Source organism: Zonotrichia albicollis, chromosome 22, assembly GCF_047830755.1.
Source record: "Zonotrichia albicollis isolate bZonAlb1 chromosome 22, bZonAlb1.hap1, whole genome shotgun sequence".
NCBI lineage: Eukaryota > Metazoa > Chordata > Aves > Passeriformes > Passerellidae > Zonotrichia > Zonotrichia albicollis.
Genome location: NC_133840.1, coordinates 4,537,520 through 4,565,480, shown reverse-complemented (window position 1 = coordinate 4,565,480; position 27,961 = coordinate 4,537,520). Strand labels below are relative to the sequence as shown.

The 27,961-nt window shown below is 62.8% G+C and overlaps 3 protein-coding genes across 3 annotated transcripts; all 3 read right to left on the bottom strand.

The window, feature by feature from the left end:
• Nucleotides 1-153: 153 nt before the first annotated feature.
• SPAG5 (sperm associated antigen 5) lies at nucleotides 154-9,610 on the bottom strand. The gene is made up of 23 exons (XM_074557001.1): nucleotides 9,196-9,610; nucleotides 8,916-9,017; nucleotides 6,302-8,706; nucleotides 6,029-6,221; nucleotides 5,404-5,496; nucleotides 5,167-5,295; nucleotides 4,770-4,889; nucleotides 4,447-4,539; nucleotides 4,175-4,309; nucleotides 3,958-4,051; nucleotides 3,796-3,889; nucleotides 3,623-3,704; nucleotides 3,050-3,183; nucleotides 2,597-2,762; nucleotides 2,255-2,444; nucleotides 2,066-2,137; nucleotides 1,798-1,921; nucleotides 1,413-1,524; nucleotides 1,131-1,211; nucleotides 903-1,046; nucleotides 680-754; nucleotides 413-493; nucleotides 154-331 (listed from the first exon to the last, which is right to left on the bottom strand). Exons 1-23 carry the CDS (start codon nucleotides 9,217-9,219, stop codon nucleotides 224-226), a joined length of 4,851 nt encoding a protein of 1,616 aa, XP_074413102.1. The 5' UTR covers nucleotides 9,220-9,610; the 3' UTR covers nucleotides 154-223.
• A 123-nt stretch (nucleotides 9,611-9,733) lies between these two features.
• On the bottom strand, nucleotides 9,734-13,397 carry RSKR (ribosomal protein S6 kinase related). Its single transcript, XM_005493690.4, has 12 exons — nucleotides 13,224-13,397; nucleotides 12,927-13,136; nucleotides 12,192-12,275; nucleotides 12,047-12,115; nucleotides 11,835-11,904; nucleotides 11,073-11,180; nucleotides 10,902-10,942; nucleotides 10,787-10,814; nucleotides 10,565-10,654; nucleotides 10,405-10,493; nucleotides 10,225-10,335; nucleotides 9,734-10,134 (listed from the first exon to the last, which is right to left on the bottom strand). Exons 1-12 carry the CDS (start codon nucleotides 13,278-13,280, stop codon nucleotides 9,913-9,915), a joined length of 1,179 nt encoding a protein of 392 aa, XP_005493747.2. The 5' UTR covers nucleotides 13,281-13,397; the 3' UTR covers nucleotides 9,734-9,912.
• Nucleotides 13,398-13,823: 426 nt separating this feature from the next.
• Nucleotides 13,824-27,452, bottom strand: BLTP2 (bridge-like lipid transfer protein family member 2). Its single transcript, XM_074557000.1, has 39 exons — nucleotides 27,300-27,452; nucleotides 26,519-26,648; nucleotides 26,204-26,250; nucleotides 25,732-25,894; nucleotides 25,533-25,651; nucleotides 25,128-25,188; nucleotides 24,731-24,929; nucleotides 24,456-24,579; nucleotides 23,972-24,096; nucleotides 23,822-23,889; nucleotides 23,580-23,728; nucleotides 23,225-23,343; nucleotides 22,872-23,035; nucleotides 22,499-22,763; nucleotides 22,184-22,389; nucleotides 20,936-22,031; nucleotides 20,523-20,714; nucleotides 20,242-20,444; nucleotides 20,046-20,164; nucleotides 19,751-19,971; nucleotides 19,454-19,644; nucleotides 19,269-19,368; nucleotides 18,994-19,196; nucleotides 18,410-18,704; nucleotides 18,134-18,291; nucleotides 17,837-18,043; nucleotides 17,635-17,734; nucleotides 17,260-17,442; nucleotides 17,020-17,141; nucleotides 16,788-16,943; nucleotides 16,593-16,714; nucleotides 16,139-16,319; nucleotides 15,976-16,062; nucleotides 15,766-15,876; nucleotides 15,545-15,680; nucleotides 15,208-15,332; nucleotides 14,760-14,861; nucleotides 14,545-14,679; nucleotides 13,824-14,380 (listed from the first exon to the last, which is right to left on the bottom strand). The coding sequence occupies exons 1-39, from the start codon at nucleotides 27,368-27,370 to the stop codon at nucleotides 14,198-14,200; spliced, it is 6,738 nt and encodes a 2,245-aa protein (XP_074413101.1). The 5' UTR covers nucleotides 27,371-27,452; the 3' UTR covers nucleotides 13,824-14,197.
• Nucleotides 27,453-27,961: the final 509 nt, after the last annotated feature.

Genomic DNA, 27,961 nt, shown 5'->3' with positions numbered 1-27,961 from the left:
GGGGACGTGTCCCCCGCCAAGAAGGAGAGGCCCTGGGGTGGCAGGGAGCTGTGCCCGCAGCCCCGTGACGGAACAGGAGCAACCGGCACAGGCTGGACAAGTTGTCCCCACCCACAGCACCAGGAGCTTCCTGAATGCACACAGCAGGCAGGGTAAAAGCCAACACAACTTTATTCAATAAATAATTACAACATTAACAACAGGAAAGGTTTCAGGCTACAGGCTATAGCGGCTCAGCAGCTTCCTTGCTGGCTGGCTTCAGGCCCAGGTAGCACAGCAGGCTCTGGAGCTCCTGGCAACCCAGAGCCACCTCAGGGAGAGTCGACAGGACCTGGGCACAGCAGCAGCAATAGAGTTTGGGTTGGTGGTGTTGCAGTCACAGCAAGGGTGAGAAATAAACTGTAAATCTCACCTCTTTTATCTTCTCCTGCATCTCCTCATGGGTCCTCAGCATTTTCTGGGTATGATGGAACTTCATCTCCAGCCCTCGGGCCTGTGGTGGTGGGAGATGCCCGTCAGAGCTCTGCTCCAAACTTGGGTAGGAATCAGCCCAGAAAGGAGAGGGGACCCCTGCCCAGGTCAGGGGGGTTGGAACTAGGTGACCCTTATGGTCCCTTCCAACCCAAACCATTCTGATTCTATGACTGGAGCCAGGACAGCCCCTTGAGGCTCCCCATACCTGCTCCAGGTACTTTTCAGTGAGCCGTATGTTCTCATCCTCTTTTTCCACAAGCAGCAGGCGCAGTTTATCCACCTGCAAAAGGAGCAAGCCCTGCTGAGATCCTTGTGGGGGAAAGCTCTGAAGTGGGAGACAGGGTGGGAGAAGCAAGGTCTGCAGAGGTCTCCTTGTCCATGGTGAGGTGACAGGAGGAGCCCTCAGCCCTGCAGTTCCCCAGCCTCACCTCCAGCCGCAGCATGACCCGCTCCTGGACGTAGGCAGTGTCCACCTGGTGCTCCTTGCCCCTCATCTCCTCCCACAGCACCTTGGCCTCTGTCTCTGCACGCTGGAGCAAGCGCTTCAGCTCAGAAACTTCTGCCTTCAGCCTCTACAGGGGAAAAAGGGACACTGAGAGGGGTCCTGTGCCCAGCATTCCCCCACGGTGCTGCCCAGCCATGCCCCCCTCACCCACCATGACTTCCCCGCTCTTGTCAATGAGTTGGAACATCTTCTCTTCCTGCTGTTTCACCACGTCCTGCAGCTCCTTCTCATTCTGACAGGGAGGAAGAAGCAGGGTCAGGCAGTGCCCAGCTCTGGCCACCCCCAGCACCCAGAGCAGGTTTTCTCATGTTTGAGGAGGTCAGACAAGCCAGGAGCACCCATGGGGCATCACCAGATTTCTCCATGTCCTAGATCAGCGCCCGTCCCAGTTCGGCTCTGCCCTGGGGTGAGGGCTGGCCCACTTCTGGCTCACCTCAAGCTTGGTCCTCAGTGCCTTATTCAGCTTGGCAATGGTGGCAGCCTGGGCATCCACCTTCTCCTGGCTCTCAGCTGTCACTGTCTTCAGACGGAGCTGCAGGTCAGAGCTGGGAGAGGGCAGTGGTGGTGAGAATGTGGGGACCACAGCCGAGCACAGCATCAGGTACCAAACCCCCCCTGGGTATGTCCCTGGGCCCATGGTGAGAGAAGACACCTGGTCCAGCCCAGCCAGCTGGAAAAAGCCCACCTAGCCATGACAGGAGAGGTCTAATCCAGGGCTGGACAAGAGGCAGACCCACGCAGGCTGCCTGCAGGAAAGGCCATGCCCAGGACAGTGATGCCACTGCCCAACCCTTGACACGAGCCCACTCTGAACTCACATCTCTGTCTGCAGTGCCCTGAACTCGCTCTGCTCCAGTTCCTGGATGCGGGAGCTCAGCATGGCAAGGCTGGAGACCACAGCTCTCAGCTCCTTCACACTCTCCAGCAGAGTGTCCTCAGGATCTGCAGGCAGGAAAGAGCCTTGTGAGCAACACAGAGGGAACATCAACCCCAGGGCACACAAAGGAAGGTGTGCCTGCTCTTCCCTCTGCACAGCAGCCCTGCAGCTTCAGAGCAGGGTCCCAGACAGGGTGACAGCCCCAATACCTATTGCCTTTGACACAGATGCAACTTTGTCCTTGGCAACTGTACTCCCACTTCTGCTGGTTTCATTGGCCTCTACAAGAGGAGAGGAGAGAACAGCGGCTGTGCCCAGCCCTGTGCATCCCCCAGCACGGCAGGGAGCAATCCCCGTCCTGGGACTCCCCAAAACCCAGAGGGGGGGTGCCAGCTCACCTTTCCCTGCCACAGCTTTCAGGACGCTGCCCACGAAGGAGCTGCCAGCCCGGTGTGGGGTGTGGCACGCTGGGGTGTGGAAGGCCGGGGTGCGGAAGGCTGGGGTCCAGGCATGGCGTGGGGTCTGCCAGCCCGGGGTGCGGGGACCTGGGGTCCAGGCTTTGCTTCTCGATGGAGCATCATCATCATCCTTCAGAGGGGAAGGAGAGCACAGCACCAGAGTGCAGCTTGTGACTGGCCCAGCAAGCACAGAGTCTCAAAGCCATGCCATGGAGAGGCACGAATGTGTGATACCTCCCCCAGGCCATCCTGTCATGCTTGTCCCCAGCACAGGGCTCCTACCTGCTCTTCCAGAGCAGCCTTGAGGCAGTCAGCAAGCTCCTGCAACCGCATCTTGCTCTCCATAATGTTCGTGGAGCACCAAGAAACTTTGTTCCTCTTTGTCTGCAAGTTTTGGAGCTCGGCCTTGGTGCTGTCCAGCTCCTTGCTGAGGGCAGCCTGCTCTTCCCTGTGGGATGGCATCAGCCTCAGCAGGAGCAGCATTTCCCTTCCTCGATGTGGGATGGGGACATGCCTGCCTCTCACCATGAACCAGCAACTGTGCAAATCCCGCAGATTTAGGCAGCTTCCCTCAATATGGGATCTGCTGTCCTTCCCCATAGCCTCCTCCACCCACCTGGACTACCACACTTAACTGGAGCAGCAGTGGTCAAAATGTCCCCTCTGACACCCCAGGAAGGGCCTGATTTCCCAGAAACAGAGGGGTTTGAGTGGAGCTGGTGAGTGGGGCAGTACCGCAGGTGTTGGTGGGACTCCATCAGCTCCTGGTGCTGCAGGACGCGCTCCTGCAGCGTGGCCAGCGTGGAGTTCAGCCTGGCCTCCACCTCCAGCAGCTGCGTGCGGCACATTTGGTTCTCCTGATCCAGGAACTGTAAGAGGGTGGCGGGACACAGCCTTGAGCAGCCAGGCAGAGACCCAAGGGGGTTCATTGAGACCCCCAGCACAGACCCTGCCGTGCCTCAGGGTGCTGTTTCTAATCAGGGGCAGCTTTATCCCAGCAGCTCAAACCCCACAAACCAGTTTACTGGGGACATAGGAAAGACTGAGGGACAGCTCCATGCCTGCAGGGGAAATTTATCTCCAAGAAAACTATCTCCAAGAGCTGCCCAGCCCCCTCCCTGGGAATCCCTGCCGGGCAGGATGAAAAGCTGCGCTACGTGCGGGATGTCAACTGCCCTGACGAGCTCATCCCCCTCCGTAGGAGGGCTAATCCTGCTCCTGGCCATCTGCCAGCCTTCCTGGAGAGGAGAGGCCGTGATGGGGGCCGGCAGCGCGTGACAGCAACGGGCAAGGTCAGGCAGCTCCTACCTCCCGGCACTCGGTGGCCTCCCCCAGCTCCTGGCACAGCTCCTGGCACTCCTGCTGCAGGGAGTTCCTCTCCTGAGCCAGCCTGAGGGGATGGGATGCAATGGGATCAGGGGGTGCTGTGTTTTGGGGGCCAGAGGTGGGATGGGGCTCAGGATATAAAGGCTCAAACCCACTGGGCCATCTCTTCCCACTGCTTCTCGTTCTCCTGCTGCAGTGCATCCCGCTCCTGCTCCACGCTGGCCAGATTTATCATCACAGAGCTCAGCTCTGCAAGGGACAGAGCTGTCAGCCAGGGGGACAGGGGCAGCTCCAGCCCCCACGTCTCCCACCCCTACCTTTGCCCAGGCGTGAGTTGGCCACTGTCAGCTGCTCCAGCTGAGCCTCTGTGTCCTTCAGGGTCACCAAGGTCTTCTCCAGCTGGCAGGATACCTGTGGAGACATGGTGCTTATTCTGGGGTGCTCTTCCCCATGGGGTGTTCTCACACCAAGGGGTGCTCCGAATCACCCTGTGCCTCAGACACCTCACAGCACTGAGAGGAGGCACCCCTGTACCTTCTCCTTGGCTTGAAGAGCTTCCTCTGCTTGTTCCCGTGTGGCAGCCAGCTCCTCCAAGCAGCTCTGCAGCTTGCCAGGCACACGCTCCAACAGGCCATGGGACAGGGACACCAGGGCCCTCATCTGCTCCCGCTGGGAAGGGAGACAGCACCAGGCAGAGCTCAGTGTGGCACTGTCATGGCACTGTCCTGCTGTGTGACCAGGGACAGATCATGGCACCCAGGGCACAGAGCCTTGGCAGGGCTGAGCCCCCACTGGACACCCCTCACCTCCTCATCCAGGGCTCTCCTTTCCTTCTCCAGATTTTCAAAGGTGGCATCTAAGAATTCTCGGAAAGACTGTGCCTCAGCAGACAGGGATGCCTGTAGGGTAGGAGGAATGAGTCAGCACTGCTGTGGTAGAAAAGCCACATTTAATGGCCATGAAGGAAGAAAAGTACCAGCCCTGAGGCTAAATCTGCAGCAGCTTCCCAGCAGCAGCACCAGAAAACCTCTGGTGCCCCCAAGCCCACCACAGAGCATCACCCAAGCTCAGGATGTGGCAATGCCCTGATCCAGCATGGGGTAGCTGGGGATGGCACCACACTCAGTACCTGCAGGTTGATGGCTTGGGCCAGCAGCGTGCTCAGCTCTTGCTGGGAGGCCAGGCTCTGGTCACGGGCACTGATCTGGGCGCTGGCGTGGGCACAGAAAGCCTCCAGGAACAGATATCCCTGCAGAGGAAAGGATGCTGCTCCAGCCACGCTGTCACACAAGGGGAAACTCCCAGGAGCCATCCCTGCACCAGCCTAGGAATCCTTCTCCCAGGGGGGCACAGCCCGTGCCAAAAATAATCCAGAGGGCTCCATCACACAGCACTTCTTAGGATTTTCTTCCTCTGGAATGCCAGGGAGATTCTCATCCCCAGAAATGGGTGGAGATGCAGGATGCCCCACCAAAGGCATGAGGACAGCTGAGACTGCCTCGACCCCACAACAGCTGCCCCCTTACCTGATCCTTGGCTTGTAGGGCTTCATCTACTCGCCGTCTGATGGCATCCTGCTCTTCCAGGCAGCTCTGCCCCTTGCTGGGAGCACTCTCAAGCACAACCTGAGGCACCAGGGTCTTCTCCTGCTCCCGCTGTGGGAGGTGACAGCACCGTGAGGCACCAAGTACAGCTGCTGTGAGTGCCAACAGGTCTCCCAGAACCCAGGGGAAAGGGGAACCACAGGGATGTGTGGAGCTCACCTCCTTCACCAGGGCTCCCTGCTCATCCTGCAAGCTCCGAAAAGCGGCATCAGCGAGGCCCCGGAGCAGGAGGCTCTGGCTGCTCCAGGTGCTCTGGGAAAGGGACAGAGACACTGGTCTGTCTTATGGCAGCTGGCACAGGCAGCACCAGGGGGATACGTGCCTTGCGTGGCTGAGATCTGGCACACTCATGGCCAGTGACAGCCACCAGACACCCAGCTCCAGCTGCAGATCCCACTCCACTCCCCACTGCCACTGCACAGCCTCTGCTTTCCTCCGCAGCTCGAGGCAGCGCTGCCTCCTCCCAAGGGCATCCTCCAGAGCAGAGGGCACTTCACACCAGCCCCGCTCCACCCTGGGGCCAGCAAGAGCTGGCCAGCCATGACACCTCCCCTCCTCCTGCCACGTGCACCAGGGATGTTTCCCCCACGAGGGTTCAAATCCAGCAGACTCAGCGGGTTGATCCAGGCATGATAATGCAGCACCAGGCGCGTGATGCAGCAGCCGCGCTTTACTTCCACTCCACCAACCCAGACGGGGTCACTGCTTGCCAGCGGCACAAGGACACTGTCACGACACTGAGGCTGCAGAGGACAGGGTGGCATCACCTCAGAGAGGCTCTTACCTCTTCGGGGTGGGTGGTGTCCGTCTGTGTGAGCGCGTCCCTCTGTCTGGCCGGCCCCGTGCCAGGCCGCGGCCGCTGGCTCTCCTGCCAGTCGCGCAGCTGCAGCGAGAGGGCCTCGATGATGATGAGGGTGCTCTCCAGCCTCCCCTCCAGCTCTGCCCGTGGCAGGGTCTTCAGCTGCTCCCGGGGACAGCTGGGGACAAAGAGAGGGGCTTAGGGCAAGGACAGCACCCACAGGTGCCACAGCCAGGTGGGGCATGTTCTCATACTTACTGCCAGAGCAGGGAGTCTGTTTCCGCAGCACTGTCCTTGGCACAGGGGAGGCTTCCCCTGGATGTATTCATGCTCCTGTCCCACATGTTCCGAGGGGTCATGAAGGTGCCGGTGGCCATGGAGAGCACTGGGGTCATGCTGGTGCCCGTGGCCATAGAGGGCACTGGGGTTATGCTGGTTCCAATGGCTGTGGTGGGCACTGGCGTTGTGCTGGTGCCAGCCACCACAGTGGGCACAGGGGTCATGCTGGTGCCAGCGACCACAGTTGGCACTGGTGTCGTGCTGGTGCCAGACACCACAGTGGGCACTGGGGTCGTGCTGGTGCCAGCCACCACAGTGGGCACTGGGGTCGTGCTGGTGCCAGCCACCACAGTGGGCACTGGCGTCGTGCCAATTCCAGCAACCACAGTGGACACAGGGGTTGTGCTGGTGCCAGCGACCATGGTGGGCACTGGGGTTGTGCTGGTGCCAGTGACCACGGTTGGCACAGGGGTCGTGCTGGTGCCAGCGACCATGGTGGGCACTGGGGTCGTGCTGGTGCCAGTGACCACGGTTGGCACAGGGGTTGTGCTGGTGCCAGCGACCATGGTGGGCACTGGGGTCGTGCTGGTGCCAGTGACCACGGTTGGCACAGGGGTCGTGCTGGTGCCAGCGACCATGGTGGGCACTGGGGTCGTGCTGGTGCCAGCGACCATGGTGGGCACTGGGGTTGTGCTGGTGCCAGCGACCACAGTGGACACAGGGGTTGTGCTGGTGCCAGTAACCACAGTTGGCACAGGGGTTATGCTGGTGCCAGCGACCACGGTTGGCACAGGGGTCGTGCTGGTGCTGGCGACAGCAGTGGGCACAGGGGTGACACTGCTGCTGGCATCCTGCTGTAGCTTGCGGAGGGGCAGGCTGTGCTGCAGAGATTCCGTCAGGAACGAGGTGTTGAGGGTCTTCTCCAGCCACACCAGCGGCAACACCCAGGACACAGTACCCAGGGTTGATTCAGGCGATGTGACAGGGGTGACAGTGGCTTCTGACCCAACAGGCTCCAACCCACTTTCCTTGATGGGAGAGAGGCCAGGTGGGCTCTCTTCTGGGGGGACAGGGGTGGGGAACTGTGCTTCCTCAGGGGTGCTTTGGCAATGCAGATGATCAGCACTCCCATTTGCAGATGGGGGCTCCGAGGCCGCAGAGCTGCAGGAAAATTCTGGAGGTGCTGCTCGCCACCTGCGGAAGGGAGTCTTCTGCGGAGTGGAGCTGGTGCCAGGGGGCCCTGGGGTGCAGGAGACTGTGCTGGCATTGCCAGGGGACCCAGAGCTGCACGGGGGTAGAGCAGAGCTGCCTGGGGAGTTTGGGTTGCAAGACACTGAGCTCATAATGTTGGGGGGTCCTGGGGTGGTGCTGCCAGGGGATTCCAGAGCGCAGGGCCCCAGGACAAGGCTGCACATGGTGCTGCCAGGGGACTCCAAGATGCTGGCCAGTGGCATGGAGCTGCATGGGGAGACTGGCACAGTGTTGCCAGGGCACTCTGGGGTGCTGGATCCTAGGATGGAGCTGCACAGGGGAACTGGAATGGTGCTGCTGGAACGCACTGGGGTGCTGGGAACAGGGAGGGAGCTGCACTGGGAGACTGGGACAGCGCTGCTGAGGAGCTCTGGGGTGCTGGGCAAAGGGATGGAACTGCACACAGAGACTGGCACAGCGCTGCTGGTGGGCTCTGGGGTGCTGGGCAAAGGGATGGAACTGCACACAGAGACTGGCACAGCGCTGCTGAGGAGCTCTGGGGTGCTGGGCAAAGGGATGGAACTGCACACAGAGACTGGCACAGCGCTGCTGGTGGGCTCTGGGGTGCTGGGCAAAGGGATGGAACTGCACACAGAGACTGGCACAGCGCTGCTGGTGGGCTCTGGGGTGCCAGGCACTGGGATGGAGCTGTACTGGGAGACTGGCACAGTACTGCTGAAGGGCTCTGGGGTCATGAGAACAGGGATGGAGCTGCACACAGAGGCTGGCACAGTGCTGCTGGTAGGCTCTGAGGTGCTGGGGCCCAGAACTGGACTGCACAGAGGGGCTGACACAACGTTGTCAGGGAGCTCTGGTGTGCTGGACACTGGGACAGGACAGCCAGGAGCCTCTGGGCTGGTGCTGCTGGAGTTCTTCAAAGAACCAGGAACAAGGGTGGCATTGCTGGGAGCTTCAGAGGCACCAGGCTTAAAGATGGGAGTCCCGAGGTCACGGGTGGAGGTCCTGGGGGACTCCAAATTGGTGCTGCTGGGGGGCTCCAGGGTGCAAGGCACTGGGATGGTGGTGCTGCTGGGGGGGCCCATGGTAGTACTTCGCGGGGGTCCTGGGGTGCAAGGCACCGTGGTGATGCTGCTGCGGGGGCCCCGGGCACAGGGCACCGGGGTGGCACAGTCCTACAGCATATTTTAGGGGGAAAAGGGGGTCAGGGCAGCCCTGCCCTTTACCCCTGCACCCGCAGCCATTCGCCCCAGTGTTCCCATTTCCCCCATGCAGGAAATACGCCCGTCATTCCATTGCGCCAGCACCATCTGCCCGCCCAACATTCGCGGTTCCAGTACACCCCGTTACCCGGCCCGTCCCGTTCGTTATCCCGCACACCGACCTTGAGCCGCAGCCGGCGGAGCAGAGGGGTCAGGCTGGTCCGGTCGGCGCCCGACTGCAGCTGCAGCTCCTGCAGCGGGGCGCGCCGGGGCCGCTGCTGCGCCTGGCGGGGAACCGGGGCGGGGGGGGGTCACCGGCGGCAGCACCGGCAGCTCCCCCCCCAGCACACACACAGACACACAGACACACACACACATACCGGGAGCGCTGCACCGCACCCGCCGCCCCCTCGGGGACCCTCCGGAACATCCAAACCCAACCCCGCTCCGGCCCGCACTCACGGCGGGGGTCTTGGCGCGCCGCATGGCCCGGCAATGCTCCCGGTATCGGCCTCGACTACGGCTGCGGTAGCTCTCAACCTCGGCCCCGCCGGGTTGGGGCTGGTCTCGGTCCCGGTTCCCGGTCCGGGCCCGCCGGGTTGGGGTTCTAGGGCTGGTCTCGGTTCCCGGTCGGGCCCCGCCACCGCTCGCGCGCCGCCGGTTTGAAAACCACCCGCCGCTCTGATTGGCTGCGCCGCCCGCGCGTCACCCCGCGGGGCGACCGTAGGGGCGGGGGCGCTGCTGCTGATTGACAGGTGGGTGGGCGTGGCTTCATCCATTGGCCACGCCCCTGCCGCACGGCACAGCGCCGGTAGGGACAGACGGATGGACAGAAGGATGGGCAGGCGGATTTAGCTCCTCTTGCATCGCCTGTCCCGGGATAACCACCCCATACGGCCCCCCAGACCTGCCCCAGCCCTCCCCGAGGGAGGTTGTCCATCCCCGCTCCCCCGCCCCGGTGGTCCCGCTTTGCCCACCACGAGTCAGGGCAGCACCGCAGCAGTGCCCGCGGCTCTCGGGTTTATTGCTCCCGCGGGGAGAGGTACAGAGCTGAGGTACCCGGGGAGGAGATCGGGAGGTACCCGGGTGACCCCTTGGGGGACCCGGCCCAGCAGGGTCCGACCCGCTGCCGGTGTGGGGATGTCCCTGAGCGATGCCGAGGGTCCCAGCCGTGGTGGCTCAGCCAGGCCAGGGCCGGTCCGGGGGCGCGGCGAGGTCGTAGTCAAAGTCGGCGAAGGTGGCGGGGTCGGGTGGGGGCTGCTCGGGGGGTCGCGGGGCCACTGCCACCACCACCGGGTCCTTCTGCAGCAGCTCGGCGTCGAAGGCCACCCCACGGAAGAAGGGGTGGCCCTGAAAGTGGTGGAGGTAGCGCAGGCGGTACAGGGGGTTGTGGCACAGCAGCTGCGGGCAGAGAGAGGACAGTGAGAATGGAAATCTCGGCATCCAGCCCAGGGCCCAATGGGGATCCCAGAATCCGGGCAGAAGGGTTACCTCGGCGAGCAGCCGGGCCAGCTCGGGGCTGAACTCGGGTGGGCTCTCGTAGCTGCTCTGTTTGACACGTTCCAGCATGGCCACATGGTCCCCCGCTGGAGCCACAGGGAACTGGGGGAGCACAGAGTGGATTCAGGGTCTCCCTGAGGTGTCCCTGTCCCCCCACCCTGTGGTCCTTACCTTCCCACTGGCCAGGGCAAAGAGCAGGACTCCCAAGGACCACCAGTCGGCTGCATGGCTGTAGGGCCCCCCACTCAGCACCTCTGGGGCTGTGGGGGGAGTGGGTGAGCACCTGGGGGTCTGTGCCCCCCAGCACAGCCCCCCAGAACAACCCCCTTACCCATGTACTGCAGGGTGCCACAGATGGTGTGGGCTCGCTCGCCCCACTGCAGGTACCGGGAGAGGCCGAAATCAGTGAGCTTGAGGTGCCCTGTGGGGCCAGAGGGTGTCCCCATTGCCAGGGTGTCCCCAAGGATGGGATGTCCCCATTGCCAGGGTGTTCCCATTCACAGGGTGTCCCCACGGACCGGGTGTCCCCAAGGCAGTGCCACCAGGTTCTTACCTCTCTCATCCAGGAGGATGTTCTCCATCTGAAATGAGACAGGCACTGAGGTGGCCTCTCCATGCTGGGGGTTCAGAGACCCCCCACCCCATCCTCCAGCCCCACTGCCACCCACCTTGACATCTCTGTGCATGATGCCCAGGTCGTGGAGGTACACTGGGGACAAGACAGAGCCATCAGTGCCGTGTGTCCCCTCCCAGCACAGCTCCCACTGCCACCCTGGGGATGGCTGACCCTGCCTGCAGGTCTCCACTGGTTGCTGTCCCCAGCATGGGGGGTCACTCACCCAGCACCAGCACCAGCTCGGCGGCGAACAGGCGGACGGTGGCCTCGGCCAGGCAGCCAGCTGTGCGCCACAGCGCATGCAGGTCCCCTGTGCTGCAGTAGGTGCACACTGTGGGGACAGGTGACAGGCCTGACTGGCACCTGAGACACTGGGACTGGCACGGGCACAGCAGTGCAGAGGGGTCAGACACTGGGCTGGCACAGGGGTGCAGAGAGGTCACTGGAGGCATGCACTGAGGTGGTGGAGGTGCTGGGGTTACTAAGGCAGCAAGGTGGCACAAGCACCTGGAGCACACTGGCAGCAAGGTGGCACAAGCAGCAGGGCAATACGGGCACTGGGTGACATACTGAGGTGACATAGGGATGAGTAAGGTGACATCAGCACCAGAGCCCTGTGAGCACTGGGAACACACAAGCACCTGGGACCACGCGAGGTACCAAAGTGACCAAGCGGTCCTTGGGGGTCACAGAGGCACTGGGAGCACACAAACCGCAGGCACTGAGGTGACACAGCCATCGGGGCCGGGCAGGCACCAGCACTGGGGTGCTCTGTTCACCCCCACACTGGTCCCTGCCCCGCCGTGGCTTGTCCCCATCCGTGTCCCCCCGCAGGCCGCGGTGGGTGCGGGGTTGGAGGCGGCAGGCGGAGCGCCCGGCTGGCCCCGGGGCCGCGGCGGGGGGAGCGCGCAGTGCGGGGACACGTGTGCGGGCGGCGGGGACACGTGCGCGGGCAGGGGGGGCCCGCGGGCAGATGGTCACTCACTGATGAAGAGGTGGCGCTGGCCCTGCCAGCTGTCCCCCAGCCCGTGCACGAACGGGTGCCTGACCTGTCTCTGGGGACACAAAAGCGCAGAGAGTGAGCGGCCCCCGCGCCCGGGGACCCCGCTCCTGCCATCTCCCAGCCGCAGCTCCTGGGGTCCCCATGGCCGCCCTGAACCCCTTCACGGGCTGGGGTCCCTCCCGCCCCCCCCTCACCTGGATGCTGACTTCTTCTTTGCACTGTTTGAGGGTGTCACGGCGCAGCACCTCCACTTTGGGCACAACCTGGGGGGCGAGGCGCTGTCAAGGGGGGGCACAAAGGCAGGTGGGGGCACCCAGGGACCCCAGGGGCAGCACCCACCTTCACGGCGCACACCTTCTCCCTCCCACAGTCCAGCACTTTGAGGATGGTCCCGAAGGAGCCTTTGGCCACGAAGCCCAGGATCTGAGGGGAGGAACGGGCTGAGCATGCCATGGAGGTGGATTTGGGGGGCTCAGGATGGGGTCCTGCATGGGGTAAGGTGAGGGGCACAGAGCACCCAGAGCAGGCCCTGGGGACACATGGGGACCTGGAGGACCCAACAGAGACCGCAGCAGGATTCATGGGGACCCAGTATGGGGCACAGGGACACGGGGACCCCAAGGAGGCAGCGGTGGATTTGACAGAATGCACAGAACCCTGCGTTGCCACGTTCCGGTGGGGTGCGGAGGAACCCCGGTAGAACACACCGAGACCCGGTACAGGCACCTGGCGGCGGCGGGGATGGAAGGGGAGCCGGCGGAGCGGCCGGGGACGCCGGTAGGATGCGCAGGGAGCCGGCAGAGCGTGCGAGGGGAGCCCGGTAAGGCAGCCGGCGATGCCGGGATGGCGGCACGGGATGCACGGACGGCACGGGAGGATGCTCAGGGCGCTGGGGGACCCCGGTAGAGACGTGCAGGAAGCCCGGTAGGACGAGCAGGGACACCGGTACAGGGTGCGAGGGGACCGGTTAGGGCGCCCAGGACTGCCGGGGCGGGATGCAGGGGGAGCACGATCAGGGATCCCGTTCGGATGCAGCGGGACCCCGTTCGGAGGGTGGGGGCTCCGGGACGGCACCTTGAGCTGCTGCTGGCGGGCGGAGGGGCGGACGGGGAACTCCGGCAGGAACAACGAGACGAGCTGCGGCAGCGGCCACCCGGGCAGCGGCGGCTCCTCGGCGGGGCCCCGCGGGGCCAGGGCGAGCCCCGGTACCGGCACCGGGACCGACACCGGTACCGACCCTGCTCGGCTCAACAGCGCCCGCACCCACGAGCCCACGGCGCGGCCCTGCGGAACCGGGGACAACGTCAGCGAGGGGACCCCGGGGCGGGGGATGCCCGGGGGGATCCCCGGGGCTGATGCCGCCGCACGCACCTGGGGGGGCCGCACCGGAGCCGGGGTCGAGCCGGGGCCGCTGCTCGTCGCTCCCATCGCGGCGCCACCCGGCCGCGCCCCGGGCCCGGTCCCCGGTAATCGCCGCCTTACATAACCCCGCCGCCCCGCCCCGCCCCGCCCGCCGCGACCACCCCCCGCCCCGGGGCTCGGCGGAGCGGCTGCCCCTTGCACGGTGACACCCACCCGTGACCGATCCCACCCCCAACCCAGGACCCCCGGGACTGATCCCAGCCCCTCTCCGGGACCCCCTCATTGCACACTCTGCGGTTCCCCCCTTCAACCTTTCCTTTTCTCTTTACACCCCACGTGCTGCAGCCCTGAGGGGATGCCTGCAGTCCCTGCAGTCCTTTTTATTTAAACACTCTCCTTTTCCAGCATGGCCCTGGGCTCACAGAGAGAACTGCAGAGGGGTGAAGGCACAGACTGAGCTCAGGGGTGCCCTGAGTCCCAAATGGGGTGCCTTGAGCAACTATTGGGGAAGGGCAAGGGGTGAAACTCCCAAGGACGGGGGGCTGCCGGGCTGAGATGGGGCATGGTGCTGAACCCAGCACTGCAGGGTGAGGCACTGACCTGAGCCTGTTCCAAATTAAAAACTCTTTATTTAAACTCTCTCCCGTTCCCCTTTTTCCCAGCCTGGAGCGATCCTGCTGCTTCACCAGGCCCAGGGGCTGGGCCCAGCACCCGCACAGCAGGGAGGGGGGGAAGCTCCCAGGGGCCCTTGGCACGAGGGTTCTGCACCCCACAAAGCAGCCCCGGAGCACCCTGTGCCCCACATCCCCGTGCTGCTCCACCCCTGCCCCACAACAACGGGGCTACCGAGGGCCTGCACGTGGCTGAGCCCTCCTTGGGCACTGCCAGGCAGCACAGCCCCCCCTTCACCTTTGGGGTGTCCCCCCAGGTTGGGGGGGAGCACGGGGCACCCCAATCCCTTCCCGGCCTGCCGGGTGCTGCCGTCATTTGCGCCTGCCGAAGATCGACTTCTTGCTGGGGTTCTTCTCGCCCACGCTCAGCCCGATGAGCAGCCGAGCCTTCTCGTCCTCCTCCTGCTGCTGGATGGTCCCGTCGGATTTGTTCTCCAGCTTCCCCCGGGCCTCGGCGCCCGCCGCCGGCTTCAGGCGCAGCTTCTCCTTGATCACCTGCCCCGGAGTCAGGGGGCTCAGCCACAGCCCCGGTGACAGCCTGAGCTGCTGAGCCAGGGCAGCTGCTCCCCATGCTGGGGAACGTGCCACCCACCCTGGGGTCACCATCTCCATCCTGGGCAGAGCAGCTCTGGCAGCCTCAGGGATGTGGTCCCACGTACCTGTGCCACCAAGGCTTTGCGGCTGTCCCTCTTCACCGCCATGGCAAAGTCCAGCCATGTCCATGTGTTGTTGTGGTACTCCAGGCATGGCAGCACCAGGTTCAGGTCACCCCAGTCCACACTGTTCTTCTCCCCCTGTGTGACAGAGGTGTCAGGCAGTGTGGGGACGATGGCCCAGAGCACCCCAAGCACGCCCTGTCCCACTGGTGCCACACCTTGTAGCTGACACAGAGTGGCACCTGCGGGATCTTGATGTAGATGAAGGAGTTGTTCATGGCTGCACGCTCCTTCATCTTGTCGATGTCATCCACGGGATGCTGGAGACAGAGCAGAAGCTATGAGCAGAAGGGAAGGAGAAGGGACAGAGCCAGGAACCAGCAGGGAAGGGACAGCCGGGCACTAGGCCACAGCATTGCTTCATCAGGGAGAGGTGAGAGCTGCTCTGGCACGGTGTTGGAAAAATGAGATACAGGGATCACATCAAGCGTGCAGGCGCCTGGTTGTAAAGGATGCAAATCCTCATGGTGGGAAGGAGCAGGAGAAAGCAGACAAGCGTGGGAGGGAAGTGTGGGAGGACATGGCTACCCAGCCCTGCAGTTAAGGAAAACAGACTGGCACCACAGCAGGGCTCTCAGATCCCCCCCTCATGGCAGCAGGAGGTACCTCAGGTGCTTTTCGGAACGATCTTCTGACCCCTGATGTCCGGTTCAGTCCCTGAGCAACTCCTTTCCCTGAGCCCAGCGAGTCATCGGCCCCGATCAGCTGCCGTGGCTTCACCACGGGGATCCCTGGGCAAACAGGGTGCAAGGTGGTGGTGGTGTCCAGCCAAGGGTTAGCCATGACCCCAACCCTCCCACCACCTCCCTGTCCACAGGGGAGACCCCAAATCCCTGTTCCTCAACTCATGGTTGCACAGCAGCTATCCACAAAGATAATCCTGGATATGAAGCCAGAGCTGCTCAAGGACATCCAGAGAGAAGGGTGATCACAAGCCTCTCACCTGTTGTCACCAGCTTGGATTTATCTTCCTCATCCCCCACCTCCTCCTCCTCCACATTACGGCCAGGGAAGAAGAAACCCATCATTCTGTGGAAGAACTGGTGGGTGAGCTGGATGGTGAGAGGCACCACGTTCACCTGTGGGAAAGTGACATGTCAGAGCCAGGCACACATTGCCTGTGCCCCACAGAGACCCTGGCACCTCCCAGCCCAGCCCTGGCACCTCAAAATGCTCCTTGATGGAGATGCCTCCCACGGGAGGCCGGACCTTGCTGAAAATCCTCAGGGCCAGCTGCCGGCCAGACTGGCAGGAGCTCTGGGGACGCAGCACCACCTGCAGGGAAGAGGATGGGTGGCTGGGGTGAGGACAGACCACTCTGCCACACCACGTGGGTCCCCAGGATGCAGAGCTGCTCCCCCAGCTGCCACTTGCCTTGTACACAGCGTTGGGCAGCAGGTTGTTCATGGTCACCCAGCCCAGTTCCAGCAGATGCTCGGCCGTGTCATCCGACTTGTTGACCTGTGCAGACAAAGTCATCAGCTCCCAATGTCCCCATGCCCAGCTCAGGGGCTGTGGGCACTGTCCAACTCCACACCTTGCTGTAGAGGAAGCGCTGGAGCTCCAGCTCAGCAATGCCCAGCTGTCCATCCTCCTCTGTCAGGCGCCAGCGTGCCTGGGCAAAGTAGAACTCAGTCCTGCGTGCCACGCTCACGTCCTCCGGCTGCTTTCGCAGCTCCATCTTGTTGGCTCGCTGCAGCTGGAAGTCCTTGAAGCACCTGCAGCACAGAAGAGAGAGCTGGGATGTGGAAGGCCTAGAGCAAGGGGCACACAATGCTGGGGAAGGCTGAGATCACAGAATCAGAATGGTTTGGGTTGGACACCTCCCACTGATGCTCCAAGCCCCATCCAGCCTATCCTTGAATACTTTCAGGGATGGGGCAGCCACAGCTTCTCTGGGCAACCTGTGCCAGTGCCTCACTGGGAAGAATTTCTCCCTAATATCCAATACAAACTTAGTCTCACTTTAAAGCCATTCCCCCTTGTCCTACCTGATCAGTATGTTCAGCTCCTCACTCTCCAGCTGCAGGTCAGCTTTTTCCTGGCTCAGCTGCTGCTGCAGCCGGTGGTTCAGGTCGAGCAGCACCTCGTTTTTGCTGTCATCCTTCAAGGACTGAAGGACAGACAACCCTCAGCACCCTCTGCCCTGGAGCAGGGGTCCCAGGGAGCCAGGGATGTGGGCTCACCTTCATGTTGGAGTACATCTGCTTCTCCAGCTGCCGGATCTGAGCCACATGCTGCCTCACAGCCTCCTGCAGGTGTAGGATACTGCTGCGCTGCTCCTCGGGGTTGCTGGAGATTTCCAGCTGGAAACGCACCCGCTGCTTCTTCTCACTGTGCTCCTGGGCACAGAACAGGGCAAGGTTAGGCCTGCCTGGGTGCAGGGAGTGGCACGGAGACCTGGAGCCCCGTGGGTACCTTGCGTTTGGGCTCCACGTGCAGCAGCAGGTTGTTGACTATGTCGAGGATCATGGCATACTGTGCGGGGTTGGTGGAGATCTCCAGGTCGTGGTGGATCAGGGTGAAGGTGTCCACAGCTCCTGCAGGGACACAAAGGGCAAGTGGGGCCTCAGCATGGCCAAAAGAGATCACCCCTGGAGTTAGCCCTGGGTCAGCCCAGAGCTCTAACCCCACAGCACACTGCCTGGCTGCACCCACCCTCCTGCTTCTTCAGCAGATCCTCCTTCTCCTGGTTGGCAGGGGTCTCAGGGGGCTTTATCTGCGTGGCCAGCTCGGGGTCGATGTCGTGGCTGTAGCTGATGTAGTACATGCGGCAGCTGCAGCGAGAGATGATCCTCTGCACCTGCTGCGTCTGCTGGGCTTCCGAGGGCTGATTCCAGTCTGGGGACAGGCAGAGGGACCACAGTCAGAGTGCCACCTCCCAGCACACTGGGACTGCACAGAACAGGGCTTGGAGCATCAGCCACCTCCTGGAGCCACACAGGGACAGGACAGGGGCTCTCAGCTCTACAAGCCTTGGGGTCACACCCAAGTGGGACGGGTAGGCAGAGCAGCCAGGGCTGTGGGCAGTACCTGTGGTGGTGCTGACCATGCCCCCCACTGCCTGCCCGCTCTCCATCAGCTCCTGCACTGAGTCCAGGCTCCGCTGACGATGCTCCTCAATATTTTTCACCTGGGGAAGCAAGGAGGGACTGGCTGTCCCCACTTTCCCTGGCTTGGCCAGGGCACTGCCAGCACTGCCTGTACCCCACATAGCTCACCCACCAACGCTCACCTCCAGCCAGAGCTGGCCATGCTCCCCCTCAGAGGGGCTGCTCTCTGTCGTGGCAAAGTACTGCATGCCATCCAGCAAACACGTCCAGGATGTCTTCTGCTTCAGAGTGTCCCCATACCAGGCAGGGTGGTGCTGGCACTGCAGCAGCTGTGCCTTCGCAGCGGACACGATCACACAGCCCTCTGTCTCTGCACCACGTAGAACCATCTGTGGGGAGAGAGACCCCAGGAGTCAGATGGACCTTTTTGGGGCAGGCACAGCCCCTGTCAGAGCCAGGCGGAGGGGACAGGCAGGTACCTGGCAGTTGACCAGCTCGATGAGGCAGTTGCGGTTGTAGATGTCGTCGGTCTGGCAGGCGGCGATGCCGCAGAGCTGCTCGCTGGCCCCCGACTCCTCTTCTGTGAAAACCACGAACTTGTCCGTCTCCTCAATGAGCTTCTGCAGCATGTAGGCCCCTGGGGAAGGAGAAAGGTCAGTGCAAAGCTGTGGGGGGCTGTCACAAATGTACATAATGAAAACAGGCACAGCTTTGAGCTGTGGGTTTCCCCTTGCTCCCCTCCCGGCTGTGCTCACCCCCTGAGGAGGCTCTCTCAGGCCGGCCGCTGGTGATGGGAACGGTCACTCTGGCAGGGATGGAGTGAGCAGAGAGGGGGCCACGCTTCAGCTTCTTGGCCTGCAGCTGTGTGTCAATCTTCAGCCCCTTCAGGGCCTCTGTGGACAGGTTCCGCTTGAGCACAGCCGCTTTCTTGTAGCCATCGTAGAGGCCGAAGGCGATGTCCCGGTTCGTGGTGGTCCAGGATGCCCGCAGGTCCACCAAGTGCAGCTGATGCGTGTGGAACCCATCGTCCCCATCACGCAGGGGCAGCTCCTGGGCACAGAGGGACAGTGCCTCAGCACAGCAAAGTCACCCCTGCCCTGCCCAATCGCCTCATGCGCTGGGACTAGGGAGCCCTGCCAGCCCCTCAGGCAGAGCATGGGGATTAGAGCCCAGAACACGGCATGGGTACAAATTCAGGTGCTTGGTAGATTGGAGGCCCTGAAGTTCTCTCTCTTCCCCAGCCAAATCCCTTCCCCACTGCACCCAACAACCAACATCCCCTTGTGCTGGAGTTGCCACCAGGCCAGCACAAGCTGCTGTGCCCTGTTTGCAGTGGTACCTCCTCAGCCGTGCGGTTGCTGTGCCGCTGGTAGGTGAGGGAGGACAGGCTCAGCAGGTGGGTTTTCTTCACCAGGGTGTCGAGCTGGTGGTCAGCGTTCTCATCAGAAGTGGAGGCCATGAGGTGCACGGTGACCTGGCTCAGGTCACTCACCATCTGTGTGATGCTCCACTCCGAAATGAGGCGCCTCATCACTGTGCCAGCTGGGGGACAGGGACAAAGGTGAGCCAAGGCCCTGCTGTGCCTGCAGTGCTGCTGGCAGGACTCCCACTCACCTTGTGGGATGAGCCGCTGTGTGCCCCGAGTGAAGATGTGTCCCTGGCAGCATTCCACCTGGATCCCCCGCTGCTGGGCAAAGGAGGCCCAGTAATGCACCTGAGAGAGAGCAGAGAGCAGGAGGTGAGAGTCCAGCAGAGGCAGAGCAGGGAGGAAACACTGGATTTCCAGCCCTGGGAATTACCTGCAGCCGGGGGAAGAGTGCAGTATAGGACAACTGCTTGTAGTGCTGTCCCAACTTCTTCTTGCTGGGTTTCATGTTGTTGAAGAGCTTCCCACGGCAGATGGGCCGTGTCACGCTGGTCCACGTGGCCCAAAAATTCTGCATCCAGCGGAGGGTGCTGCTGTAGAGCAGGATCCGGGGCTGGGAGTACTCTGAGAATATACCCACCATCAGCCAGCACCATGGGGCTGGGACCCAACCCACAACCAGCATGCCCTGCCCTATCTCCCCAAGGATCCCAAGGATGCCATCAGCCACCTTTACTGGGTTGTGTCAGGTCCATCCGGATGGAGAGGTTGAGATTCTCAGAGCGGAAGGCACGGTAGGAGTCGTACTGCTGCCCCACTGGCACCTCGGGCAGGAACTCGGGGGAGCGCAGCACCACGCCGTGGTGGTCATGGGGGTTCCCATGGCACAGCCACTGCAGGTCCAGCGTCATGCACAGGTCAGGCAGATGCAGGAAGCAGCAGTCGTCATATCTGAATGCAGAAAGAGATCCCAGTCACCCCCCAGCACTGGTGAGGGCCCCCCGTGCTCGTGGCCCCACACTCACTTGGAGGCTGTCCGGACGTTGATATCCAGGTTGCCCTTGAAGACAAACTGCCCGGGCTTCCAGTGGAAGGAGAGTTGGCTCCACTCCCAGTGCATGTTCTCTGTAGTATTGTAGGGGTCCTGCAAGGGCAGGTGTGAGGAGAGGCAGGTGCGAGCTGACCCCACACCATGTTGTTCCCCAGTCCAGCAGCACCCACCTCAGTGGCCAGCTGGTGCAGGTTGGCCTGTTCAATGTCCATGTGCCAGTTTCCATGGAAGAGAAGGCGGCTCTTGTCCCACCAGGGCAATGGGGCACTGGGGTCCTCTGAGGGCTTGGTGAGGAGATCCACACACTGGCCGATCAGGGTCCAGGCTGGGTCCCAGCAGGGCCCCCACACAATGGTGTACTGGGAGATCACAGCTGGGGACACAGAGGTTGGCTCAGCCATTTGCCCTGTCCCTACCCCACCACAGACTCCCCCATTCCTCCGGGTCTTACAGTGAAAGTCATGGTAGAACTTCAAGGGTGGCATGTTCCTCTCCACCGTGGCATCGCCCCAGGGCAGCCCCAGCTTGAGGATCTGGCGGCGCCGGGAGCAGGCCTGGCCACACTGCTCGGCCCCGAGCAGCCGGCCCGAGAGCTGCCAGTTCCGGATCTCAAACAGGTACCGGGGGTAGTCACGGATCCGCACTGCGAGGGAAGGAAGGGCTGAGGGCTGGGGCAGCAAACAGACAGGCAGCCCCCCACTCTGGGACACAGTAGGAGCCATCATCCTGTCACATCTCTGCTTCCTTCCCACTCCCTTTGAACCTCCAAAAATCATCTTCCCTCCCTGGTTACGCACCACGTGGTGCCAGGCCACACAGTCATCATGCTGTCCTCCAAGGGCACCCTCCCACAAAGCAACTCACCAAAGAAGCTGCCAACTGTGCCCTTCATCATGCGGCACCACTGGGTGACCATCTCCAGACCCTCTGGGGGGAACGGGCTGACGTCATCCATGTCCCTCATCTGCTCCAACACACGCTCTGTGCCATGGAAGGACTCATCTGCCATGGCCACCAGCTCCAGGTGGGCCAGGGTCCAGGTGAGGAGGGCTCTCCTCATGGGCGTGTTGGCGTAGAGGCGCCGTGAGCGCTGGATGTAGATCTCGATGTTCTTCTTCTCCAGCGAGGCGTAGAGCTCCTCGATCTTGCGGGCAGGCAGCAGCTCCCCGTGCTGCTTGCGCAGCGCAGCCACCTTGGCGTCCAGCAGCTGCAGCCGCTTGGCGCTCTCCTTGCTCTCGTCCTTCATCAGCTCGTAGTTGTCTCGCAACTTGACCTCAAAGACGTCATCCAGGAAGACCCAGGAGAAGTGGGTGACTTTGAGCAGGAGGTCGGGGGGCAGGGCCGTGGTGGAGGGGCGCCCAGGGCGGTGCAGGCCCTTCAGCCACTTCTGCACGCCCACGGCAGCGTCCAGCGTGCGGGAGAAGTCGTACTGGTAGGGGAACTCAATGGTCACGCTGGCGAAGGAGAAGGCCCAGCCGCGGTTGCGGAGGGTGCGCAGCGTGGGGAAGGCGTCGCGGTGCCGCACGACCTCCTCCAGCTCCGGCAGCAGCTTCACCTCCACCTCCTTGAAGCTGAAGATGCTGTGTCCATCAAAGCCAGCGGCCAGCTCGGGGCAGTAGCCGTGCAGGGCGCCACCGTGCCAGCTGACCGAGGTCCGTTCCGCAGCCAGGCTGATGTAGTTGGCCTCAGAGACAAAGGCTGTGAGCTTGGCAGAGCTCAGCTCCAGGGACAGCGACAGGAGTCTTTTGGGAGGGGGCCCTTTTGGCTGGAGGGGCGCTGGTGACTCGGTAGGGGTGGCTGGGTGGGACATGGGGCTCTCTGGGGGCGGGGAGGGAAGCGTCCTGTGGCCGAGGGCGCTCCGCAAGGCTTCGTGGCACTGCAGGGTGGCCAGCGTGTGATGGTACAGGTGCATGTGGTCAGGTGGGCTCCACAGCACTGCCAGCCCCTCGCCGCACTGCACCTGCACCAGAGAGTGAGCAGGCACCACATCACTGCCAGGGCCAGCACAGAACAGCCCCGTCCTCCTCACAGCACCTTTCATGCCAGCCAATCCTCCCCCTGCCCCATCTACTCCAGAACAGGACAAAGCAGTGGCCCAACAGCCAAACCAACCTCCAGGGAGCGGATGCTGCTGTGGTAGGTGACACAGAGCACGGAGACGTTGGCCACTGGGTTGGGGATGGCAGGAGCTTTGCAGCATGGCTGCATCTTCTCAGTGATGCTCTTCACCAAAGCCAGCACCATCCCCTGGACGCTGAGCGTGCAGCTCTCAGCACTTCCCAGGACAGTCAGCGTGTCCAGTCGCAGCTCCAGGGCACCTGGAGAGACAGCAGGTCAGTGCTGGAGGCACAGCACAACATGCCAGGTTCCTCTGACTGCAGGGTTATTCCAGGACAGCCATCTGGGATCAGCTTGGATGCTGCCTACCCACTACAGCTGAGAGTGTGAACAGGTTCACGTCCTCCACCTTCAGATCCACCTTCCAGAGCAGCCCCCAGGGCTCACTGGAGACAGAGGGTGGCTGCTTGGCAAGTTCAGCCCCATCAGGCTTTGGGCAGAACAGGGGCAGGACCCTGGCCAGGCACTCAGTGCAGGTGTCAGACGACTCCACTTGCAGCCCCCGGATGGTGCAATCCAGGAAGAGCGTATCCGACTGGGCACTGGACATGCCCAGGGGCTGGTTGTAGCTGCCCTGCAGGACAAACAGGATGATCACTCTCAGGCTGCAGGACATCCCTGTGCCACCCACATGGAGTCTGAGACCGAAAGCCCCCCCTTGGTCCCTCAGTTTGCCCCTCACCTGGAGGTTGAAGGAGTCGAGGATGAGGGCCTCTCCCCACACGTGCATGTTGGGGGGATGTGGGGCACGCTGGATGTGGGAGTCGTTGCCCACTCGCCAGCACAGGTGGTCCACAGCCACCACTGCTCGCTGGTGCACGCTCTGTGGCCGCAGGTGCTGGTAGTCTGTGGGCACAGAGGAGGGGGAACTGCAGGCAAGGCTCACCCAAACATGGGCACCCCAGACACAACCAGGCAGGGATCCACAGCCCCTGGCCACACACACATGGGCAGCACCACCTTCTCCATCCCCACCCTGCTGTCTCTCTAGCAGACCCCAAGAAGAGCCCAGCACGTTCCTGATGCAGCCTGTACCTGCAGAGATGGAGTTGAAGCCCAAGGCGAAGGGTGGCGTGTCCCCCAGCTGCACGGACACGTTGACGTTGGACAGCGAGGCACACAGGATGATGGGTGCTAGGATTTGGGGATAGCTCCTGCACAGACAAGCAGGATGGGCTGTTACTGGGAGCTGTGTGCCACAGAGCCTGGCAGGGAGCAGGCCCAGAAGGATATCCTCCCTGCAGAGGCTCCCTGATCACCTCCTGACCAGCCTCCCCATCCCACAGGTGGTGCACAGATAAGGTGCTGAGTGCCCAGGCACCATGCCAGAGCGTGGCCAGCAAGAGGAAACAAGCTGTGATACCAGCAGCTGCACTGAGGCCAAGTTTACCTTCCCTTGTGCCCTTGGCTGGGGACAGGCACCGCCTGGCACCTGTATTCCTGTGCCAACAGCCCCAGCCAGTGCGAAAACTCTTGGTGACGGTAGTGGATGATGCAGGTGTTGAGCAGCACAGCAGCCGAGAGGTCAATGGCTGTGACCTAGAGCAGGGAAAGGGCCAGGTGGCAAAAAACTCATGCCAGGAGCCAAACCAGCCACCCCCAGGGGACAGAGTGTGCCCAGCGCTCGCTCACCTGCACACTGGTCTTCAGGGAGTTGAGGCACACAATGCGCTGGCGGCTCTGGGACAGGAGAAGGCCATCTGGGGGGACAAAAGAGCAGAAATGAATGGCAGAAGGCAGTGATGACAGCCCTGTCCCATCAGTGCTCTCCTGGCTACTTGCCCTCCAGGTGGAGGTCTACACTCATTTGGTCCAGGTCTGAGGTGGGCGTGAAGTTGCGCAATGGGATTTGCTCCTCCTCGCGCTGATATAGAAACTGCAGCAGCTTCAGGCTCCAGGTGAGGTGCCTGGAAGACACAGGGAGTCACTGCCAGGAGGGAACTGCACTGTCATGTCCTCCACTGTCATCTCCTTGTCTCTCATCACCAGCTGACCAGCATGCTGGCATGGACAAACACAGCAGCCCAGCTGCAGCACAGCCCAGTGCTCTCATCCCATCGCCTGAGGATCGTGTCAGCTGTCCTACTGGAGAACCAGCTCACGTGCCTTCCTCCCTCCCCAAGAGCCCAGCTCAGTCCTTCCCACTCGAGTGGGCTCTAGAACTTGCTCTCTGCAGTCTAGCAGAGCCAAGGGACGAGAAGGGAACAGCACAGTTGTCCCCAGATCCATGTCCCCAGCATTGCTTTGGACTCAGACAGCCCCTCACCTCTTCTGGCTGTTCATGGACAGCACCATGCTGGTGTTCTCCAGCTTCATCTCCACCCTCCTGGGGATGAGCTTCAGTGTGTCCCTGCTCAGCACAGACAGGGATTTCGAGGGCTCCCCTGGGCCTGCAGAAGGACAGACAGAGTCACAAGAAGGACTTGCCCAAACCCCCACACTCGGGAGTGATTCCACAGCCAAACCCCTCTGGCTCCGGTGTAACCATGGGGGCCACCAGCCCCTGCCCTGCCCCAAGCTTGTTCCTGTCCTTGTCCTGACCTGTGCTGGGCTCTTCCCCCACGCTGCTGTGCTGGGCCCCAGCAGTGACGTGGTGCAGGAGGGGGCTGCAGAAGAGCCCCTCGTGCAGCTCTGCCTGCAGCGTGCGGACGCAGAGCCGGACGCCCACCAGGCGCCGCTTGCTGCTGATCTCCAGGGACAGGGAGAGAGCCAGGGCCAGCTCTGCCAGGCACGTGTCATCCTGTGCACAGGGGACACAGCAGGGAGCACACAGGGAGTCACACAGTGCCCTCCCAGTGCCTGCTGCAGGTGGAGAGCTGGGCACAGCAGAGAGCCCAGCACCTGGCAGCATCACCCAGCCTCAGGGACACCCTGGGACAGGTCCTCAGTGTGTCCCACAGGTTCCAAGTGTGGCATTTCTCCCTCCTATAGCACTCACCAGCTGGCTGCTTCTGAGGACTTTGCTGTTCACCTTTGTCAGGCTCACCTCGCACGTCAGGCTGGGGAGAGCAGAGAACAGAAGGAGGATGTGGGTCCTGCTGCTGCCAAAACAAGTTCCTGCCCTCTTTCCTGTGGGACACAGGGACCCCCAGGTCCCTGCTCCAAGTGCTTCCAAAAGCAGAGCATGCCCTAACTCCATGCACGCCACGTTATTGAGAGAGCACACAACTCAAGCTTCCTGTGACAGGAAAAGGAACCAGGGCAGCCTCAGAGGAGGTTAATGCGTCACACCACAGGTGACATGGGATGCTGCTGAGTGGGACAGAGAGAGGACACACACAAGGCTGGGCTCAGAGGAGCTTCCCTGCCCTGGAAGCAGACAGGGGTACAAGCACAGCATTACCTCTTCCCATTGCCATTGAGGAGGAGACGTGTCTGGCTGGCCTGGATGTGCCAGAGAGACTCTGAGGTGGCCACGTGCAGAACCATGATGTTGATGGAATCCATGTGGATGGAAAAGAGCTGGGGGGAAGGTGCTGCTGTGAGGGATATCCGACAGCAGCGCAGCCCACAGCAGCCTCTCACAGCCCACAGTGCCTCACCTGGCTAAGAAGCCTCAGCAGGGAGGGTTTAAGGGTCAGCTCTGTCTTGCTTTCATTTCCATCAGCTTCTCTGGGAGCCTCTGGGACGGACGGCTGGAACCCAGGGCCTTTCTGGAGATCCGTGCGGATTCGCACCTCGCCAAAACACAGCTCAAAGTAACGCCTGGGGAGCAACAGCACAGGCAGCTCTGACAGGAGCTCACACTTGGCACACCTGGCCCTGGCACCAGGGATTCCCCCCCACCCCAGGGACGTGCAGGACCAGCACAAGGGTGCCCACAAGACACTGTCACACGACCAGCACAAGGGCACCCACACTGTCACCTCCAAGCGTGGGTCGCTCCCTCACAGAGCTGACCACAGGGCAATAAGGATGGCAGGAAGGTGTAAAGGCAGCAGGATGGCAAGCAGGGCGAGGGGTGAGGCAGACCCCCAAAGGGAGCGGGCAGGGAGCTGGGGTGGGGGCACGTACGGCAGCTCCCGGCTCAGCTTGCTGGAGATCCAGATGTTGTCGATCTCCTGTAAGGACACACAGCTAGGTCAGAGAAGAAGTAACTTGGCTCTGCCTTGTGATGCTCATCTCAACATTCCCACTCCACCCCCAGTGCCTGGGACCATGCAAAGAGCAGCCAAAGCCCCAAGTCTGGCCATGGGAGGACGGGACTGGCACCAGCCATGGGGATGCTCAACAGGAGAATGGCTCCATGGATTTGCTGCCAGCCTGGAAGTGACAGCAACCACCCTCCCTGCCTTGTCTGGCAGTGACCACCCCTGCCCAGGTACCCACCACAGTCTGCTGCTCCCGCTGGAACTTGAGGCTGATGTTCTGGGCCCAGAAGAAGCCAAAGGAGCCGATCTTCAGCTCTGCATGAAGCTTCTGCCGGCACCAGGTGACAGCCAGGCGACATGCCAGCCATCTGTGGGGACGGGGGGAAGGCCAGGGTCAGCCTCCCCACTGGGGCTGGGGTCTAGGGATGCTCTTTGTCCTTTGAGCACCAGCTCCAGCACCCACAGCTGGATAGGAGCTCCAAAGGACTCACGGTGGGAAATAGACCATACAGGATCACTCCCAATAATCCCTGACAGCCCCCTCCCAAGACCAGACAGCTCCACACCCCCCTGGCACCCTATGACACCCCTATGAGCTCCTCTGAACTTCTCCAAGCCCCCAGGCCTCTGACACGAAGCTCTACAATCCCCCAATCCCCTGCAGGCTCCCCTCCACACCCGTCTCCCAGCCCTGCGACCCCCAAAATTCCTGACACCCCTCCAAGCCCTCTGTGTCCCCTCCGCTCCCTCCCCCCAGACCCCCAACACCTCACCCCCAGCCCCGCATGCCCCCCGCACCCCCGACACCACCTCAACCCCCTTTACCACCCCCAAAATATCCCCCAAAACACCCGCACCCCACCGCCAGCCCTGGGGCCTCCCCTCGACCCCGCGAGCTCCTCCCATCCCGGCACAGCCCCACCCGCCGCGCTGCCGCCCCCCATCCCGCTGTCCCCCCGCCGTGCCCCCCGCCCAGCCCCGTCACCCCCCGGTCCCTGTCCCCAGCGCCAGGCCCTGACCGCGCCAGCAGCCCGGCGAGCAGCGCCACGAGCACCACGGCGAGCAGCGCGGCGGGCAGCGGCGGCGGCATGGCGGGCACGGCCCCGGTGCGGCCCCCGGCCCCGGAGAGACCCCCTCCCTCCCGCCCGCCCCTGCCCCGGCCCGGCCCCGCCGCCGCCGCCGCCGCCCGTGGGGCCGCCCGCCCGCGCACCCCGAGTGGCCGCTGGGAGGGGCGGGACGGGGCGGGGCCCGGCGGGGACAGCGGCGGCCGCAGCGCCCCGCCAGGGCCGCGCCGGCATCGGGGCAGCGGGACAGCGCGACACGGGGATGGGGACACAGGGACAGCGGCGGCCGCAGCGCCCCGCCGGGGCCGCACCGGCATCGGGACACGGGAATGGGGACACGGGGACAGCGGCGACCGCAGCGCCCCGCCAGGGCCGCACCGGCATCGGGACAGCGGGACACGGGGATGGGGACACAGGGACAGCGGGGACACCCTGATAGGGACAGAGGAACAGAAGGACAGTGGGATCGCACCGGCATGGGGACACAGGGGACAGCGGGATGGGGACAGAGGGACAGGGGGACAGCGGAGACACGGAGATGGAGACACAGGGACAGCAGGACCGCACTGGCATGGGGACAGAGGGACAGTGGAGACACGGGGATGGGGACAGAGGGA

Coding starts and splice junctions, on each gene's coding strand:
- BLTP2 (XM_074557000.1), bottom strand. CDS start 27,370: ATGCCGCCGCCGCTGCCCGCCGCGCTGCTCGCCGTGGTGCTCGTGGCG. Junction 24,580..24,730: donor GGGGGAAGAGCCCAGCACAG/GTCAGGACAAGG, acceptor GTCCTTCTGCAG/GCCCAGGGGAGCCCTCGAAA. Junction 16,944..17,019: donor ACGTGGAGCCCAAACGCAAG/GTACCCACGGGG, acceptor TTCTGTGCCCAG/GAGCACAGTGAGAAGAAGCA.
- SPAG5 (XM_074557001.1), bottom strand. CDS start 9,219: ATGCGGCGCGCCAAGACCCCCGCC. Junction 9,018..9,195: donor GGCGCGCCAAGACCCCCGCC/GTGAGTGCGGGC, acceptor GTTCCCCGCCAG/GCGCAGCAGCGGCCCCGGCG. Junction 2,138..2,254: donor GAAAGCTGTGGCAGGGAAAG/GTGAGCTGGCAC, acceptor CTCCTCTTGTAG/AGGCCAATGAAACCAGCAGA.
- RSKR (XM_005493690.4), bottom strand. CDS start 13,280: ATGGGAGCGACGAGCAGCGGCCCCGGCTCGACCCCGGCTCCGGTGCGG. Junction 11,905..12,046: donor AAGAAGAAGTCAGCATCCAG/GTGAGGGGGGGG, acceptor TTGTGTCCCCAG/AGACAGGTCAGGCACCCGTT. Junction 10,494..10,564: donor TGGCACCCTGCAGTACATGG/GTAAGGGGGTTG, acceptor CTCCCCCCACAG/CCCCAGAGGTGCTGAGTGGG.